A 19,018-nucleotide genomic window follows, 5' to 3' on the forward strand; every position below is an offset into this window, starting at 1 on the left:
GGAATCCCTGTTCGACATCTTCCTTCATGGATTATTGGCGGAGATTAAAGACGAACTCACAGCTTGGGAGTTACCCTTAGACATAACTCCATCATAGCCTTAACCATAAGGATCGATGGGCGCCTACGGGAACGCAGGAGGGAGAGATCTGTTCTCGGCCACACTCGTCCATGACTGCTTTCTCGCCTATGAAGAACCCAGGAATTCCCCGACGCCTGCATTCTTGAGAGGATCCGAGTCTCCCGAGCCCCCTTGGTAATCATCAGGGACGGGCGACTCGTTTACTCCAGAGCCTATGCAACTGGGCAGGGCTAGATTGTTGCCTAAGGAACAATTACGCAGGCTGAGCTCCAACAGTTGCCTGTATTGTGGTGCTACAGGGCATTACATATTCACCTGTCCAGTAAAAGACCAGGCTCATCAGTAGATACAAGTACGCTGGTGGGCCATACTGGGAGTCTTCTAACTCCTATTACTCATACCCCTTTCCATGTTATCCTGCTGTGGGGTGATCGGTGTAAATCTCTCCGGGTGATCATTGACTCTGGGGCTGACGAGCGTTTCGTGAACGCTACTCTAGTATCTGAGCTGGGTATCTCCACACAACTCCTCTCCATTCCCATGGATGCCAGAGCACTGGACAGACGCTCCATTGGCAGGGTCACTCACAGTACGGTTTCCATTAACCTGTGAGTGTCGGGCAATCACATTGAGTCCATACAGCTTCTACATATTGAATCTCCCCATGTCCCTGTTGTTTTGGGATTTTCATGGCTACAGAGGCACAACCCCCTGATTGACTGGACCACTGGTTCTATCCTGGGTTGGAGTCCGTTCTGCCACTCACATTGCCTTAAAGCGGCGCAGTCTGCCCCGGGATGTCCTCCTGCAGGCTCTGGAAAAGCCTTGAATTTCTCCGCCGTTCCCGCGGAGGACCAGGACCTCCTGGAGGTTTTCCTCCCTTCCTCCACATCGCCCCATGATTGCGCCAATGACTTCCTCCACCACACTGCCTCATGGGCGGCTATATTCCCTCTCTGGCTGCTGGGAGACGAGTGGAAGAACGCTTTCAACATCCTTGTTTGCTCCCGTTCTGCTCAAGAGCATGTCCTCCATGTCCGACAAGACCTCCAGTGCCTCCTGGAGAACCAGTTGTTTGTGAAAGCTGAGAAGTGTGAATTCCATCGCTCCACTATCTCTTTTCTGGGATACGTTATCACTGAAGGGAACGTTCAAATGGATCCTGACAAGGTGAGAGTGGTGGGGGATTGGCCCCAACCCACCTCTAGAGTGCAGCTGCAATGTTTTGTACTGCTGCTTCATTCGGAGCTACAGCACCCTGGCTTCTTCCCTCTCTGCACTCACTTCTCCTAAGGTTACCATGGTCCCAAGCTGCCGACAGGGCATCCTGTCAGTTCGTGGTGGAGGTTTACTCCTCGGATATTGGAGTGGGGGCCGTTTTGTCCCAATGTTCGGCCCAGGACCAAAAGTTGTACCCCTGCACTTTCCTTTCTCATCGCCTGAATTCTGCTGAGAGGAACTATGACGTTGGTAATCGAGAGCTTCTTGCGGTCAAGTTGGCGCTGGAGGAGTGGAGGCACTGGCTTGAAGGGGCAGAACACCCATTCTTAGTTTGGACCGACCTTAAGAAACTTGAATATCTTCGCACCGCCGAACTCCTCAACTCTAAACAAGCTCGTTGGGCTCTGTTATTCACTCGGTTTAACTTTACCATCACCTACCGCCCTGGTCCAATAATGTTAAGCCTGATGCGCTCTCTCGCCTGTATAGTTCTGCGGCTACACCATCAGACCCAGAGACCATCCTCCCCTACCTCCTGTCTCGCTACTACACTTGTCTGGGGAATCAAGAGCCTGGTCCACAAGGTGCAGCATTCCCAGCCGGACCCCAGGCGGCCCAGATTCGGACCCGCTCCCCAAGTCCTGGAATGGGAACATTCCTCAACGCTTACCTATCATCCCGGCTCCCGCCGGACCCTGGCCTTCATCCGACAAAGTTTTTGGTGGCCCACTATGGTTTCTGACGTCTCCACACTGTGTGCGCTCAGAACAAGACTCAGCGGCATGCTCCGGCTGGCCTCTTTCAACCACTCCCTGTGCCTCATCGCCCCAGGTCCCATATATCCCGGTCACTGGTCCTCTGTCTGATAGCAACACCACCATCCTTACAGTGGTGGATAGGTTTTCTAAAGCCGCCCATTTCTTTCCCCTCCCAAAGTTACCTTCAAGTTACCTGCACCCTCATTGGGTCGTCGGCTAGCCTGTCCTCCAGGTTTCATTCTCAGTCCAACGGCCAGTTGGAGCGTGCCAATCAGGACTCAGAGACGACTCTCTGTGCCTCGTCTCGGACAATCCCACCGCCTGGAGCCAGCAACTCGTGTGGGTGGAGTACGCCCGGAACACCCTTCCCTACTCGGCCACTGGGCTCTCACCTTGCGAGTGTTCCCTGGGTTACCAGCCTCCACTCTTCCAAGAGCAAGAGGAAGAGGTCAGCATACCCTCAGCCCAGATGTTAGTCCGTCGCTGTCGGTGTACCTGGAAGAGATCCCGGTCCGCTCTTCTTAAGAACTCCTCCCGTTATCGTCTCGGGCAGAGGGTATGGCTCTCCACTCGGATCTGCCCGACCGGGTGGAATCCCGTTAACTTTCCCCCCACTTTATCGGCCCCTTTCCCGTCTCTAAAATCCTTAGTCCCACTGCTGTTCGTCTTCTGTTGCTTCCCTCCGTATACATCTCATGGTTCATGTGTCTAAGATTAAACCTTTGTCTCACAGCCCTTTGTCTCCTGTTTCCAGGCCCACCCCCCTCCCCGTCTCATCGATGGCCATCCGGCATACACGGTGAGACGCCTCGTGAGTGTTCAACCTCAGGGCAGGGGTTTCCAGTACCTGGTTGACTGGGAGGGTTATGGCCTGGAGGAGAGGTGCCGGGTCCCCGCTAAGGACATCCTGGACCCGGCCCTCATCGCTGACTTTCACCGCCGGCATCCCGGTCAACCAGGTATGCGCCCGGGTAGGACGCCAGGTGGCGCCCCTAGAGGGGGGGGGTACTGTCACACCCTGATCTGTTTCACTTGTCTGGTGCTTGTCTCCACCCCCCACCAGGTGTCTCCAATTTGTTCCCATTATCCCCTGTGTATTTATACCAGTGGTTTCTGTTTGTCTGTTGCCAGTTCGTCTTGTCTCGTCAAGCCTACCAGTGTATTTTTCCGTACTCCTCTTGTTTATCTAGTCCTCCCGGTTCCAACCTTTTCTGCTTGCCCTGACCCTGTCTGCCATACCATTCTGCCTGCCCTGACCTCGAGCCTGCCTGCCGTCCTGTACCCATCTGACTCTGACCCTGTCCTCGACCTGCCTCTTGCCTGCCCCTTGTCTATTAATAAATATCAGCGACTCGAACCATCTGCCTCCTGTGTCTGCATTTGGGTCTCATCCTGTGTCGTTAAAGTGGCATTGTGTTGTGCGACAAAACGGCAAATTTTAGAGTGCCCATTTATTTTCCCCAGCGCAAGGTGCACCTGTGTAATGACCATGCTGTTTAATCAGCTTCTTGAAATGCCACACCTGTCAGGTGGATGGATTATCTTGGCAAAGAAGAAATGCTCACTAACAGGGATGTAAACAAATTTGTGAAACATTTTTTTTTGCTTTTTATGTGTTTAGAAAAATTCTGGGATCTTTCATTTCAGCACATGAAACATGGGACCTACACTTTACATGTTGCATTTATATTTTTGTTCAGTGTAGAATGTACATAGTATATATCTGATTGGAAATTTGAGAGTAACAATACTTTCGTTAATTCATTTAAAAAAGGAAAAATAGATACATTTGTACTTCAAATGATAACTGTCTGTCATGAGTAGTCTAAAAAGTGTGTTTCTTGTTGTAACAGATCTCCAAAATCTTCATATTTGACATGCCCTACCTGGCTACTGTAAACTATAGCTGACCTGTCCTGAACTTTGTATTACTGATCGATCCAGACTGTTCTATTGATACAGCCTATTAAGTGATCCTAATGGTTGGCAGGCCTTTGTGTTCTATCTTGGATCAGTGTTTCAGGAGAGGAGCCAATGCAACTCCTTGTGGATGTCATGAGTCTTTAGGGCTTTGCCCCAGCTTTAGAGTGAGCTTCACACTGGACCCTCCTATAATCCTCTAGGTAAGAGGGATGAGGTCCTAAGGGTGGAAAATCGACACAGAGAGCTGACAAGAGAAATAATTTCCCTTTTAGATTAATTGGGAAATAATTTGATTACAGATCACTGACTTGAGCGAAAAACTAGTAGGCTACAATCTGAAGTTGGTGGGTTTGTGTGTGTCTGCCTGCCTGCCTGTCTGTCTACTTGTCCGTCTGCCCATTTGTCTGTCTGTCTACGTATGCATCTGTGTCTTTCTGTATGTCACGATGCCTGATGACCCTCTCTGCTGTGGCAGAGGTGTAATTTGGACCAGACCTTGGGGGTCAGCGTTAGCCGACACTGTCAGCTCCAATCAGCCACTGTGGCTATGTGATTAACAAGCTGTGTTGCGTTGCAAACATGTGCTCAACCACAGTTCAATCCAAGCCTGAAGCCCCCAGAGGCGCAAAGTTGGCAGAGCCCCTTATTCTAGTCTATACTGTACAGCTTCCCGGTGGATTTCCCTACTATGGTAAAGGAAAAGAGATTGGGTATAGCTGTGTTGTCTCTTAAGATCTGTTCTTAGAGAGAGAACCATTCACCACATAACTGAGAAATCCATAAACACAATGGGTGCCTAGCTGTACTCAACACAGTAGGATCAGAAGCAACTTTTGGCACTGCGACTTTGCATTTGCTAAATAAATCAACTTGAACACCAAACCATTACGTAGTATGAGGAACCTTGTGTCCTGGACATAAGTAACACACTGTTATGTTCCTTTCCCAGCATGCATTTCATGCTTACACCATATAGGCCTCCGATTGTGTTGCCCAAAGAACGTTTAGTCCTAGAAATAGCTTCATCCTAGTGTCGCTTGACTCAACATCTGAGTTTCAACAATGATTTCAATCTGAGACATGCTAGTTCCTGATATGTACCCTGGCCTGTATAATATCTCATTAGCATCCTCACAGTGTCCTGTTTCTCTCTTTCAGATGCCTATCCAGTCTCTGAGGTGGTGTACCTCTGGCAAACTGGTGCTGCCCACTCTGTAGTGGTGGCAGAAGACGGATCCCGTCTCAACCAGTACCACCTGATTGGCCAGACCGCAGGCTCTGAGGACATCTACACCAGTCGAGGTGAGGTACAGTTAAAGTCGGAAGTTTACATACACTGAGGTTGGAGTCATTAAAACTCGTTTTTCAACCACTCTACAAATTTCTTGTTGACAAACTATAGTTTTGGCAAGTCAGTTAGGACATCTACTTTGTGCACGACACAAGTAATTTTTCCAACAATTGTTTACAGACAGATTATTTCCATTATAATTCACTGTATCACAATTCCAGTGAGTCAGAAGTTTACATACACTAAGTTGACTGTGCCATTAAACAGCTTGGAAAATTCCAGAAAATGATCATGGCTTTAGAAGCTTCTGATAGGCTAATTGACATAATTTGAGTCAATTGGCGGTGTACAGGTGGATGTATTTCAAGGCCTACCTTCAAACTCAGTGCCTCTTTGCTTGACATCATGGGAAAATCAAAAGAAATCAGCCAAAAAATTGTAGACCTCCACAAGTCTGGTTTATCCTTGGGAGCAATTTACAAACGCCTGAACGTACTTTGGTGTGAAAAGTGCAAATCAACCTTGTGAAGATGCTGGAGGAAACAAGTACAAAGGTATCTATATCCACAGTAAAACGAGTCCTATATCGACATAACCTGAAAGGCCGCTCAGCAAGGAAGAAGCCACTGCTCCAAAACCGCCATAAAAAAGCCAGTTTGCATCTGCACATGGGGACAAAGATAATACTTTTTGGAAAAATGTCCTCTAGTCTGATGAACCAAAAATAGAACTGTTTGGCCATAATGACCATCGTTATGTTTGGAGGAAAAAGGGGGAGCCTTGCAAGCCGAAGAACACCATCCCGACCGTGAAGAACGGGGGTGGCAGCATCATGTTGTGGGGCTGCTTTGCTGCAGGAGGGACTGGTGCACTTCACAAAATAGATTCTGTCATGAGGAAGGAAAATGATGTGGATATATTGAAGCAACATCTCAAGACATCAGTCAGGAAGTTAAAGCTTGGTCACAAATGGGTATTCCAAATTGACAATGACCCCTAGCATACTGCAACATTGTGTCAAAATGGCTTAAGGACAACAAAGTCAAGGTATTGGAGTGGCCATCACAAAGCCCTGACCTCAATCCTATAGAACATTTGTGGGCAGAACGGCAAAATCGTGTGCAAGCAAGGAGGCCTACAAACCTGACTCAGTTACACCAGTTCTGTCAGGAGGAATGGGCCTTAATTTACCCAATTTACTGTGGGAAGCTTTTAAGCAATTTAAAGGCAATGCTACCAAATACTAATTGAGTGTATGTAAACTTATGACCCCCTGGGAATGTGATGAAAGAAATAAAAGCTGAAATAAATCACTTTCTACTATTATTCTGACATTTCACATTCTTAAAATAAAGTGGTTACCCTAACTAACTTAAGACAGGGAATTGTTACTAGGATTAAATGTCAGGAATTGTGAAAAACTGAGTTTAAATGTGTTTGGCTAAGGTGTATGTAAACTTCCGACTTCAACTGTATATACTCAACCTGTCCCAGGTCTCTTCCAATTTCCACACTAGCATACCCTAGAATTAAAAAATGTATTACGGCATGCATTCTAATTGCTATGCACATATGGATGTTGGAATGGAATGTAGACAGATATTTTGATTTAGATTTGTAGGACCTTTTTAGGTATCAAAGAATATATAAAAAAAGTTGGATCAAATATTGTATTTTGGCCTTTACTACTATAGCCCATAGAAACGCATTGAGTAACACATTCAAAATTGATTAAAAATAAGGTTTTGAAATGTCTGTCCTATATCTAGGAGACATAAGAAAGCTCAGGAAATATGTGTTTTTTTGGACACATTTAACCAATTTTCTTTTTTTTTGCCACAAAACTACCTCCATTCTTCCGTTCATTTGTATGGGTTACCTTCAGACGAGTCCTGTGACACTTGTGGGGGTTGTAGAGCAAAACAGAAAGTCTCATCTTTCCATAGATTGGTCATCTTAGTTGGTAAGCGAAACCGTTCGGACGCTACAGACGTTTTCGTGAGAAGACCGAAGCCCTGGATGTCTCATGGTCTGACAAACACCGATGCAGCTCGGCCACCGCAGGTGCGGAAGGCTGACATAGGCGGATGAGGTGGATTATGGCATAGCCCATGCAAATATCTCCATCTTAAACTGACCGATTTTCATGGGGATTTTGTTATTATGTTACTTAGATTGACGCACGGGCGCGTCAGTAGACTCTTGACGATTAAGTTAGGGAATTTATATTTTGGGGAAAGTATCCTATTCCTTTCAATGTCATTTTTAGTTTGACTTCTCCAAACTCCACTGTACTTCACTGTAGGCTAGAGGGGGGGGAAGGAAATAGTTTGGAGAAGGAGCAAGAGCAGGAAGGGAAGTAGCCAGATGTCACTTAGGCTACACGTGGACTCACTTATTCCTGTCCTGGGTCAAGGGTTAATCCCACGTTGACTGTCCCATCAGGCTTTTGCATAACAGGACGACATCACAGACCCCCAAGGGATTGGACATCCCAGGCTCCCGGGCAGGAACACGTGGGACTGAAAGGCTTAATTCCCTTATGTAAAGTGGAACTGTAATACACATCAGCTGCTGTCTGCAGAATGGCTATTAAAAGTGTGGATTTCCCTAGTATTGTGTCTAGAATGGCAGAAACCATCCAGCCCAGTCAGAGTTATGATCATAGCCGTTTAACTCTTTGGCCATGAAAGGCGAGGAGAGGCAGGACAGTCCCTCCATGGCAATCTCCCTTGATCATGGATAAGAACTAAAACCCTCCCTGCCTGTTAAGTAGGCAGCGGGATCCTATAAGCTTCCCTGCGGGGCCACTGTAAAGTGTAAACTATAGTCCATTTGTGGACTGACCCCAAACTTCAGTAGGCCCGCGAGCTAAAAGTGTGTTTCTGTGGATCTCCGTATCTCCACCTGCTCCTCTCTGCTTGCCAGCAGTGACAAATGGGAGCTGCAGAGGTCAGGCGGTGGCTGTAGGCTGTCTGTCTGGCCCAGGGCCAAGTCTGTAGAGTTCACTGTCCCCGATGGGAATCCAGTGGGTCAGTTCTGTTGTGGTTCTTGAATTAGCATGTGCCTAATCTTAGGTACAATCCCTCTATGGCTAAATCAAGACGAGATTATCAAATGGCTCGGTTTAGGGAAATGACATCCTATACCCCCTCACAGTACATTTACAAAATAAATACCGTACTCCCCTAAAATGATATAGTACACTGTTTGGTAAAAGAGGGAAATATAGTTTATCCTGCAAAATGGAGTCCCTTAGTCGGGTTTAGAACAGTGTGCCTTTATGCAATGTCTCCTTTGGACATAATCCCAAAACCCAGCCTATTCCAGTTGTTTTCTTTTTTATATTTGCATATCTACATGTAAGTTAAATGTTCTTAAGTATTTCAAGAACTTTCTGGGACCACCGTTGCCTTAGTACTCACCAGTTAACCAACATGGCTGCGTTATTGTCTGCAATGAATGGAAGTTCCCCATAAACGCTCCAAAATCCGTGCAGTAAAATCCACCAAAGGTACATGTTCATCCCTCTATGAGTCTCATCGGGCTCCATGCATCAACAGCAAACAGTCCGGATGGGGGATCGGTCCCCGGTCGGTCGCTCGCTCGCTCGGGGCGGAGAGAGGCTGGGAGTCATGGGTGTCTCCCCGGTGGGCCAAGAAGACGCTGGCTAGCTGGGGCTTCTGGGGCTGGAGACATGATGGTGCCTGCGTTGGCCCTGCGTCCTTTTGGCTCACAGAAACACAAACTTCCCATGGGGCACCAGGTCAGCCCCCCTCCATCACACCCCTGGGAGAATTGTGATTAACTAGGAGCTAAGGTGTGTAGATATCTGTCCGTCAGTCGCTGGAGATTTGGTAGCGTCGCGTCCTTGTCGACTGCGCGAGGCCAGAGCACAGCACAGCAGAGCAGAGCCGAGCCGAGTGAGTGGGCAGGACTGAGCTAGCGTTTTCCCTGATGGCAGGATGCAGATTGTGACAGGGGATTAGTGAGATACAAAAATCGGATTTTGCCTGGAGAAAGCAGCAGTCATCAGTGGATTTTCTATAGTTTATCAGACGCCGGCTGTGGGAAGCTGGAAAGGATTTTTTAAAAGCTTCAAATGCAATCTTCAGTTGGTTAACAGGATATGTTTGTTTTTTTCCTCTCCGCTTTTTTACCACTAAACATTTACCTCACACAGCAACTGTCACATTATTGAGTGTGAAACATACATATTTTAGCAAACACCATTTTCTATCATATTTTATTCATCTGCATAGTTATTTTCTTAGATAATTATATTTGTTGCCGATTGTTGCATCCTTGTCATGTGTTTTTTTTTAAATATATTTATTTACAAAAATGCATATTATAAAGTTCGATAAAATTATCAAATATATAATACAATTATATAAAAATGCAGGATGACTTAGCGATTCACTATCTCCTTCTACCCTATATCCATCATTGTTACCACCGCAATAATTCATTTCTTTGTCCCACCGTCCTCTAAACCAACAGGACAGTACACAGTCATGATGTGTCACTTCTACCTGAAGAGGAAGATTGGTTACTTTGTCATTCAGACCTACATGCCCTGCTTCATGACCGTGATCCTGTCCCAGGTGTCCTTCTGGCTCAACCGTGAATCTGTACCAGCCAGGACCGTCTTTGGTTAGTATGACCTCACCACAACCACTTGGATCAACTCTAGCTAAAAGTGTACTTTCAACTCAAAATGGACACTATGTGTTGCCCCGTCACCCAACACATACACGCATCACAATTTTCACGAATCCTGTTCGATTTTTTATTTAAACCTTTAGTTAGCCCGATAAGTCATTGAGATCACATCTTTCACAATAATGACCTGGTTAAACTACAATTATCTGTATCATCCATGATGACGCCAATTTGAAATAGATTTTCAGGCAATTATAGGCATCACAGGTGATGACCACCTTTCTCTTGTCCCTAGAAAACCCCTGAATGTCTACAGCAGGGTTCCCCACTGGCAGGTGATTTTATTTGGGCCCCCAAGTTTTCTGAGCAAAAATAAATGCATTGTTTTTTTTCTACTTTTATTTATTTATTGTTGGAAATAAGACTGTAAAAACACCAGCAAATCAGCTCTAAGTGATTTTAATTTTGAAAATCTACTGCAAAGTATTCCCACGCATAATAGAGAGATACACTACATGAGCTAAAAAAAAAGTATGTGGACACCTGCTCATCGAATATCTCATTCCAAAATCATGGGCGTTAATATGGAGTTGGTCCCTCCTATGCTGCTCTAACAGCCTCCCCTCTTCTGGGAACATTGCTTCCATTCAGCCACGAGCATTAGAGAGGTCGGGCACTGATGTTGGATGATTAGGCCTGGCTCACAGTCGGCGTTCTAATTCATCCCAAAGGTGTTCAGTGGGGATGAGGTCAGGGCATTGTGCAGGCCACTCAAGTTCTTCCACGCCAAGTTCGACAAACCATTTCTGTATGGACCTCTCTTTATGCACGGGGCATTGTCATGCTGGAACGGGACTGAAACAGGACTGTTGCCACAAAGTTGGAAGCACAGAATCGTCTAGAATGTAATTGTATGCCGTTGCTTTAAGATTTCCCTTCACTGGAACTAAGGGGCCTAGCCCGAACCATGAAACAGCCCCAGACCATTATTCCTTCTCCACCAAACTTTACAGTTGGCACTATGCATTCAGGCAGGTAGCGTTCTCCTGGCATCCATCAAATCCAGATTAGTCCATCGGACTGCCAGATGGTGAAGGGCGATTCATCACTCCAGAGAACGCGTTTCCAGTCCAATGTCGGCAAGCTTTACACCACTCCAGCTGACACTTGGCATTGCGCATGGTGATCTGGGGCTTGTGTGCTCGGCCATGGAAACCCATTTCATGAAGCTCCCAATGAACAGTTATTCTGCTGACGTTGTTTCCAGAGGCAATTTGGAACTCGGTAGTGAGTGTTGCAAGCTAGGATTTTTACACGCTACGCGCTTCGGCACTCGGCGGTCCTGTTCTGTGAGCTTGTGCGGCCTACCACTTCGCGGCTGAGCTGTTGTGCGACGGTTCCACATTGAAAGTCACTGAGCTTTTCAGTAAGGCCATTCTATTGCTGATGTTTGTCTATGGAGATTGCATGGCTGTGTGCTCAATTTTATACTCCTGTCAGCAATGGGTTTGGCTGAAATAGCAGAATCCACTAATTTGAAGGGGTGTCCACGTACTGTTGTATATACTGTATACTGTATGTTATTGAATACAAATGTAGAAATGTTTGAAATGATAATGTTTTTGTGAAATATTATACTTGTTTGGTCTTCTTGCGGTCAATCTGCAGTCTACAAATGATTTGTAATTATGTTCCGGCCCCCTGACCATCCGCTCAAGAACAAATGTCCCCGTGGCTGAATCTAGTTGATGATCCAAAATGTCTACAGCTTCCACACGTCACTACAGATTATGTCAACCACTCGATTCCCAAACACTAAATAATATATTACAACCTGTTGCTCACTCATCATACATGGGTGGGGTTCATTAGGCAGAGAATGGAAGAAAATGGACTGAAACAGGGAGGGACTACATGGCCTTGTACAATTAGTAACTCTTATTCTATTTTTTCCGTTGCAAAACATTTGAAAACCTTTTCCACTGTGTGCCCTAATGAACATGACGTCTCTGTTTTTCTACCAGGTGTCACTACAGTGCTGACTATGACTACTCTCAGTATCAGCGCTCGCAACTCGCTGCCTAAGGTGGCCTACGCCACAGCCATGGATTGGTTCATCGCTGTGTGCTATGCGTTCGTCTTCTCCGCGCTTATCGAGTTTGCCACCGTCAACTATTTCACCAAGAGGAGCTGGGCGTGGGATGGCAAGAAGGCCATGGAGGCTCAGCACCCAAAGGTGAGTCCATGGAAGGTCCCAGCATGTATCCCACTATTGAAAAGTGATAGAGAGCTATGGTCGTGTTTTTGGGATGACGTGATGGAAACGTTGATGCTGTACATGCATAATAATTACTGACAGAAGTTAAAATAAAAACCGTTTAGACCCGGTTTGTGTGGGTCTACATGTAACACAGACTATTTGTATCCATCCAACACAAAAAGTACCGTATTAAATATTAAATGATACATTTTAAATGTTTTATCTCAACAGAAAAGGGACCCTATGGTGCTTTCTAAGAAGCCCAACAACGTCTGTACAGCAGGAGTGAACTACACCCCCAACATCACTAAGGATATCTCTATCTCCACCATCTCCAACAGCACCTCCATACAACTAAGATCGTCTGAAGCAGAAGTCCTGGACCCCAAGAAAACCTACAACAGCGTGAGCAAAATCGACAAAATGTCCCGGATTGTTTTCCCTGTCCTATTTGGAACCTTTAACCTAGTGTACTGGGCTACTTACCTCAACAGAGAACCGGTCATCAAAGGAGTCAACATATTGGCTCCAACATAGTGTCTTTGTCAAACACACAACCCTACCTTCAACCATGTTGGCCTACAAACTGCTAAAAAAAAATGCTACTGTATCACAAAGGATGGGAGATGTCATGGGTTCTGTCTTTCTCATACTGTCATTTGCATGAAGCTTTTTAGAGAGATACTCTAACCATGTTTGCCTTGATATGCCCTCTTTATACCTACTGTACATTGCTTTAATTCAACAATGACATTTTGAAAGTGAAAATCAATGGCATTTTTGAAAGTGAAACTCGACAAGGACCTTTTGAAATGCTGCGGTGTGGACATTTGTCCTGGCCTCACATGAATTGAAAACGGTCATGGCATTTATGTTGTTGTTTATAACCCTGTCATCTTGAAGAATTGGAGACTGAGAAACACATGCTGTGTTAGTAGTATGAAGTAAGATAGCGGAAGCTAGGATGTTACGGAAAGTGGCGAAAATAATGATTTTCAGTGTCATTTCGAGTCAATTTGTAAAGTTTGTATAATACTGCGGACAAATCTCTCTTATCTCTATTGGATACATATGTTGTTATACTTTTGTCATTTTTGCCCATCTCACATGTACTGTTTGTACAATTTAAAATGTTACTATTTCTTACCTCTATAAATATATATAATGTACAGATTAATAATTTTTGACAAACGTGGGTCTAACTGTGGAGACGGAGGCCAAATAAGCTAGCAAGATACAACGCTGTGATGTAATTGATGATACAGTCTAATCAACCTAGGTGAAAGTGCACTGTCGGAACGTTCTAATCATTACCAAGTTATAAAATGGTTGGTTGATTAGGTCTGACTTTTTCAATTGCAATGAAAGTGTTTTCCCTAAGCTAGAGGGAGTGGATGCCTACTTTGAAGTATTGACCTGCCCTTTGGTGTGAAAGGTTGAACTCATGTGCTGTAACAGGATACGTTTTCAGGGTCGTGTTCCTTAGGCATCAAATGGGGGGAAAAAACGGACTGAAACAGGGAGGGACTTCCTGGATTTGTCCAGTAAGAAACACTTATTTTCATTTACCGTTTCAAAACATTTTGCTACAGTTTGCCCTACTGAACACAGCCCTCCTACACTGCTGTCCTATCCTCATTGTGTCATGACCAGATTGGCCCCAGTCCCTGAAGTCCGCTAGGATCTAATTAGCCTGGGATAATGAGCTTGTACCTGTTAAACACTATCTGATATGGCCCCTGGAGAGAAAACCAACCACATGGGACCGACCACCCACCCTCACCCCAGGCCCAGAGCGCTTTGTTCAGGGTACGGGAAGGAGAGCATGTGGGTATGGCTCTGGGGCATGGTGCCTCTGTGGTAACACCTACTTTCTTGTTACAGACTCAAGAGACCGAGAGACGGTATCTTTTTTTAAAAGAGAGAAAGAAGAATAATGGATGAAACAAGAAAGAATAAGTTTGTGCTTCAAGGTCACCGTACTGGGAAGAAATAATAATCCCAACTTCAGTAAAAGATGGAGATACAGCCTATATTAAGTAACAGGCTGTTCCTGAGAATCATATTAACCCGTTGACACAGCATGTACAGAGAGAGAATATATGGATAATTATGGATATGATGTTGGTGACGGATGGATACTTTAAATGTCACTGACTTTACAGTTCTCATTAAAGTATCATGTTGTAGATAATGCAATAACTACATGTATTATTATTATTATTATTTTATATTCAAATCTCCTAGGCAACAAAGACATTCTTCATGTAAATAGAGACAGTGACTAAAATACTTATTTATTTGTATGTCTCTATGTGTCATCTTGTGTTAAAGGAATAATCCACCAAAAAAACTTGTATGTATTTTTTTCATTAGTCCACGATTGATACAGTCCCAAAATTGTTTTGCATGTCAGCAATCACTTGCCACACCACTAAATGCTGTCATTCCAATACAAATCAAACCTATTTAAAGTAATTTCAGATACAGTATATTAATTAGTTATGTGTACCATTCTCCTTGTACTGGTGTAAATGTGTACATAATTTGAGGTTGCAGTCAAATGTTTATATTTTTTTAAGCACTTGACAATGAAGCATCCCTCTGAAAAGAAATCCACCAATCAGACTTAAAGTACATCTTAAAGGGGACAAATGGAACATGACCCCATGGAGGTGTCATGTATGAGCTATCCCTTGTCACTAATAGCAACTAGCAAATGATGGGAGAGGAGGGGACTGCACTGATGACTCGGTGGATTACAGAAATACTGGCCCATGAGGTCCTGTTGTGTAGGGAGAGAGAGGACTGATTCCATCCCATCAGTCACTGTGGCAGCCACATCTGCCATACATCTGTTTGTCAAGGATTTAGTTCCGCTTAAGTTGCTTTTCCATTCAGGAGCCCTGTGTTCTTCCCTCCAATTTAAGCCCTAACTGATGACAAATGGTGGTGCTCCTATGCAGTGGACAGCTGCGGTTCGTGTTAGCAGGCAGGGAGAAATGTAGAATTGCAATGCTACGCTGAGAAAAAGACACATGATAGCTCATCGATATGAGGATGTAGCTTAGCGTAGTGCATACACTACCACACGTGTGTGTGTCTGATGCATCAATGGATTATGTGACTAAAATGTCAATAAATGTATGTACATTATTTGATTAAATTAGTACACTGAAATCGCTTTTTACCATATTATTATATTCTGTTTTCAGGGGGGGAGAAATGATCAAATAAAATGGATGGTTTTCAGTCACAGTAGACTATATCCTCTGTGTATGCATGTTGCATGTCGATAGGCTATACAGTAGCCTATATCAGGCAACTTGTATTACACAGTAAAGCCACATAATCCATCTATTTGAATCAAACCTGTGAGGAAGCAGGGGTACTGGTCTACTGTTTGGAGAATTTGGATGAATACTTCCTTATTCAGATGTATTTATATGTCATGAACATCTTTCAAAATGCATTAGCTTGACAAAATGGGAGAGATGGGTGCTTGCTTTCTAATTGGTGTGGGATTATAATATGCATCCAGGGAAAAATAAGCCTCTCTCTCCCTCTCCTGTGGCTGCTTTCCTGCTCCACACATGGGAAGCTGCTATTTCCTACTAGGGCAGATTATATCTTGGGTCTGAGACATCAAAAGGTAAATCCGCTGTACAGTATTATTCCACTGGCATACAGACCAGCCTGGTCTCATAGACTAGACGTAACATAGTAAATGAAAACCGGGGACACTCAAATTAGCATGATATGTTGCGTTTAGTATAAGACAGATGGTTACTTAAAGCAAAACCAAAAGTAAGGTGGTTGGTTGGGGGGGATGAGTAGGTGTATAATGAGAATGTCTAGCAACATAAAGGTTGTGAGTTTGAATCTCATCACGGACTATTTTTCAACTACTTACTACTTTTCATTTACTTAGCAGCTACTTAGCATTTTAGCTAACCCTAACCCTTTTAGCTAATCCTAGCCCTAACCGCTAGCCTAGCTAACATTAGCCAGCTAGCTAATGTTAGCCGCCTAGCTACCTATCAAGAATTCGTAACATATCATATTTTACAAAACCGTAACATGTACATTTGAAAAATCGTAACATTTTGTATGTTTTGTAAATTTGTAACATATAATAAGAATTGTAATTTGTAGGATATCATACGAAATGGATGGTGGACATTCACTAATTAATACATACCATATGAAACGAACATATCATACTAAAAACAGTATTTCAGATTTACGTACAGAATAATGTGAAATGCTCTGAGACTAGGTTGGACAGACAGATATAGTAGCCCTAAATTGCAGTACTGCCGCCAGCCGAATGGAAGTGGTCTGGCTTGTCAGTGCAAACTTCCTCACGTTTTGTTGATTCTTTTATAGGTTTAATCGAAGGTAAAGGCTACTAAAACGAATGCTACCAACACGAAGGTGGCCAATAGCATTATGTGTCAGGGTTTAGCCTGGATAGTTTACTGTCCATTTTCATGAATCCTAAAAACAGGGAGAGCACGACTTTGGTTGGGAAAGCATTGTAGGCAACCAGCCTTTTCTCAGAAAGGGAGTAACTTTCAGAGGATATGGTGCCATTTTCCATGGCTTTCTGCTTGAAATGTATCAAGTGATAATTTATCTTAAAGTAAAAGCGTTTTATAGCAATATTGATAATGGTTGGATATGTGATCCAAGGAGCTACGATTTGCAATGAAAAACGTGTGAAAGTGAATAGGCTAGTCAAAGTTAAGATGTTGCTTGCATACTTTAATGTTTAAGGCTCTTTACGAGTCTCGTTCTGTAGGTAGACGCCCTACTGTACCTTGTGAACGATAACGTCATCATGTCGGTGCATAAACTGGTTACTGTAATTGAATGGAACGGAAGGAGGTGGGGTGCTGCTGTTTAAGACATTGATCATTGACGTTGCAAAGAAGGACCGGAGCGGTTCAAACAATCTCTGCGACTTCCCGAACGCGGATGAATTCAACCTAATCCATGGTCGACTATCAGGAGATTTGATGGATTTCCTATAAGAAACTATACTCAGGGTGCATAGTTCCAGTTTATATATACCGCTCCTTCTCCTCCCTGGCTCCCTCTCCTCACCGCTCTAACAACGCAGAAGTCTCCACCGTCTTCATCATAAGTCATTTTCATGAACAATGACAACCAAGTTGCTGGTGTCTTTCTTACTTCTGTCAGTCCAACGGGTGCGGTAAGTCTCTTGGACTGTTATGATAATAGGTGTTGTTTTTACATAGTCGAAATGTGAATTGTGGTAAAAAATGAATTAAATCAATTAGAGCCTATTATGTGCTGTGTATGTCGCGCGCGTCTTTGATACGCAACAACACGGACGAGCTTGCAGAGAATTAATTGAAGTTCAGATTCATTGTTTGGCCAAATAGCTATTTATACTTATCATTTGCATTATTCATTGTCGAACGTGTTTTCATATTAATAGTATATTCTATCACGTAATAAATAGGTAGCCTAAGTATTTAGATTCTGTAGGTAGCCTAGTTTATTTACTGTATGTAAGATCGGGAACGTCCGTAGTAAATGGTTTCGTGTTGAGATGTGTTTGATTTTGGATTATATTTTTTTCTGTTCAATAAATTACTTATTGTACGATTTCAGATTAAAGTTTGGTTTCATCTGCACTTGTTATGCACTGAATTCAAAAACCTAGGCCTGTAAGACTATTAAGACTGATCGATTTTTAATGCCTGAATTCTAATCTAAGGTCTATGATATTGAGGATTTTATTTTTATTAATAAAACGAACTTGTTTTTTCTATGATGTTTAGTTCCGACCCAGACCCACGGGACTACGATGGGGACTATGAGGACACTACAGTCAATCAGATGCTGGCTCCTAAAAACCACCAGGCCGAGGCCACGCGCATATTAAATCACTTACTTAAGGACTACGACAAGACACTACGCCCTGATATTGGAGGTGAGTTACATTTCTGTATTTTTTTACTGCGGATATTATAAAAACTTTCAATGGAGTGTCTAAATTGCTTTGGTGATACGCGCACCTTCATTGGCTATGGCGAAGCGAGCTGTCCGTGGTGTTGAAAGGGCCTCCTCGGGCGCGGTGCTCGCTCACTGGTGGTTTTGTGCGTGTTTTTCCCACCAACACGCTCAGAGCTTCACCTGACAACCTAATCAATCAAGCAGGAGGAGGAAATCATTCCAGATAAACAGATACACATTTTGGCAGCCTATTTGTTTACCGGTACATGGCCAACCCAGATTACAGGAATAATAGTAGCCCATTAACTATGAGTGGGGCACTGTATTGTACAGTAGGCCTAGGTTAGTTTCCGTGACACAACCCTCCGCATCTGTCCCTTGTTGATTACAAATGGAATTTAGATGAAAGGCAGTTGTCAGAAACTGAATGCTGGTCATAAAATATTAACATTTGCACTTGAGGATAACATGCAGCCAAAGACAGATTCATGATATTTATGTTAATTATCTCGGTAGAAAACTGAGTTATTCCCACAAGACTGTCTTCATACAGTAGACACATACTGTTTCTCTTAGCTTCCTGAGTCTTGACAACTAAATGATAGAACTATACTGAACAAAAATATAAACACAACAATTTATTGATTTTACTGAGTTACAGTTCATATGAGGAAATCAGTCAATTAATTAAACTAATTAGGCCCTAATCTATGGATTTCACTTGACTGGGAATACAGATATGCATCTGTTGGTCACAAAATGGGCCTCACAATGGGCCTCAGGAATGCAATTGTGTTCCCTTACGCCTGCCCATACCATAACCCCACCGCC

At 43.9% G+C, this 19,018-nt stretch overlaps 3 protein-coding genes across 4 annotated transcripts in view; 2 read left to right on the forward strand and 1 right to left on the reverse strand.

The window, feature by feature from the left end:
• Window positions 1-9,208, reverse strand: part of LOC115179365 (gamma-aminobutyric acid receptor subunit beta-3-like) — a 58,436-nt gene extending 49,228 nt beyond the window's left edge. The window contains exon 1 of the mRNA XM_029740803.1: window positions 8,700-9,208. Coding sequence (XP_029596663.1) covers window positions 8,700-8,827 — 128 coding nt within the window. The 5' untranslated portion in view covers window positions 8,828-9,208. The remainder of the gene's footprint in view (window positions 1-8,699) is intronic.
• Window positions 1-14,401, forward strand: part of LOC115179366 (gamma-aminobutyric acid receptor subunit alpha-5-like) — a 33,380-nt gene extending 18,979 nt beyond the window's left edge. The window contains exons 7-10 of the mRNA XM_029740806.1: window positions 5,142-5,285; window positions 9,778-9,930; window positions 11,964-12,175; window positions 12,431-14,401. Coding sequence (XP_029596666.1) covers window positions 5,142-5,285; window positions 9,778-9,930; window positions 11,964-12,175; window positions 12,431-12,736 — 815 coding nt within the window. The 3' untranslated portion in view covers window positions 12,737-14,401. The remainder of the gene's footprint in view (window positions 1-5,141; window positions 5,286-9,777; window positions 9,931-11,963; window positions 12,176-12,430) is intronic.
• Window positions 14,402-16,523: 2,122 nt separating this feature from the next.
• LOC115179446 (gamma-aminobutyric acid receptor subunit gamma-3-like) overlaps window positions 16,524-19,018 on the forward strand; it is a 47,821-nt gene continuing 45,326 nt past the window's right edge. For both annotated transcript variants that reach the window (XM_029740984.1, XM_029740985.1), the window contains exons 1-2: window positions 16,524-17,417; window positions 18,013-18,164. In XM_029740984.1, the coding sequence (XP_029596844.1) occupies window positions 17,365-17,417; window positions 18,013-18,164 (205 nt within the window). In that variant the 5' untranslated portion in view covers window positions 16,524-17,364. The remainder of the gene's footprint in view (window positions 17,418-18,012; window positions 18,165-19,018) is intronic.

The sequence above is a fragment of the Salmo trutta genome, chromosome 39 (genome assembly GCF_901001165.1).
Source record: "Salmo trutta chromosome 39, fSalTru1.1, whole genome shotgun sequence".
Lineage (NCBI taxonomy): Eukaryota > Metazoa > Chordata > Actinopteri > Salmoniformes > Salmonidae > Salmo > Salmo trutta.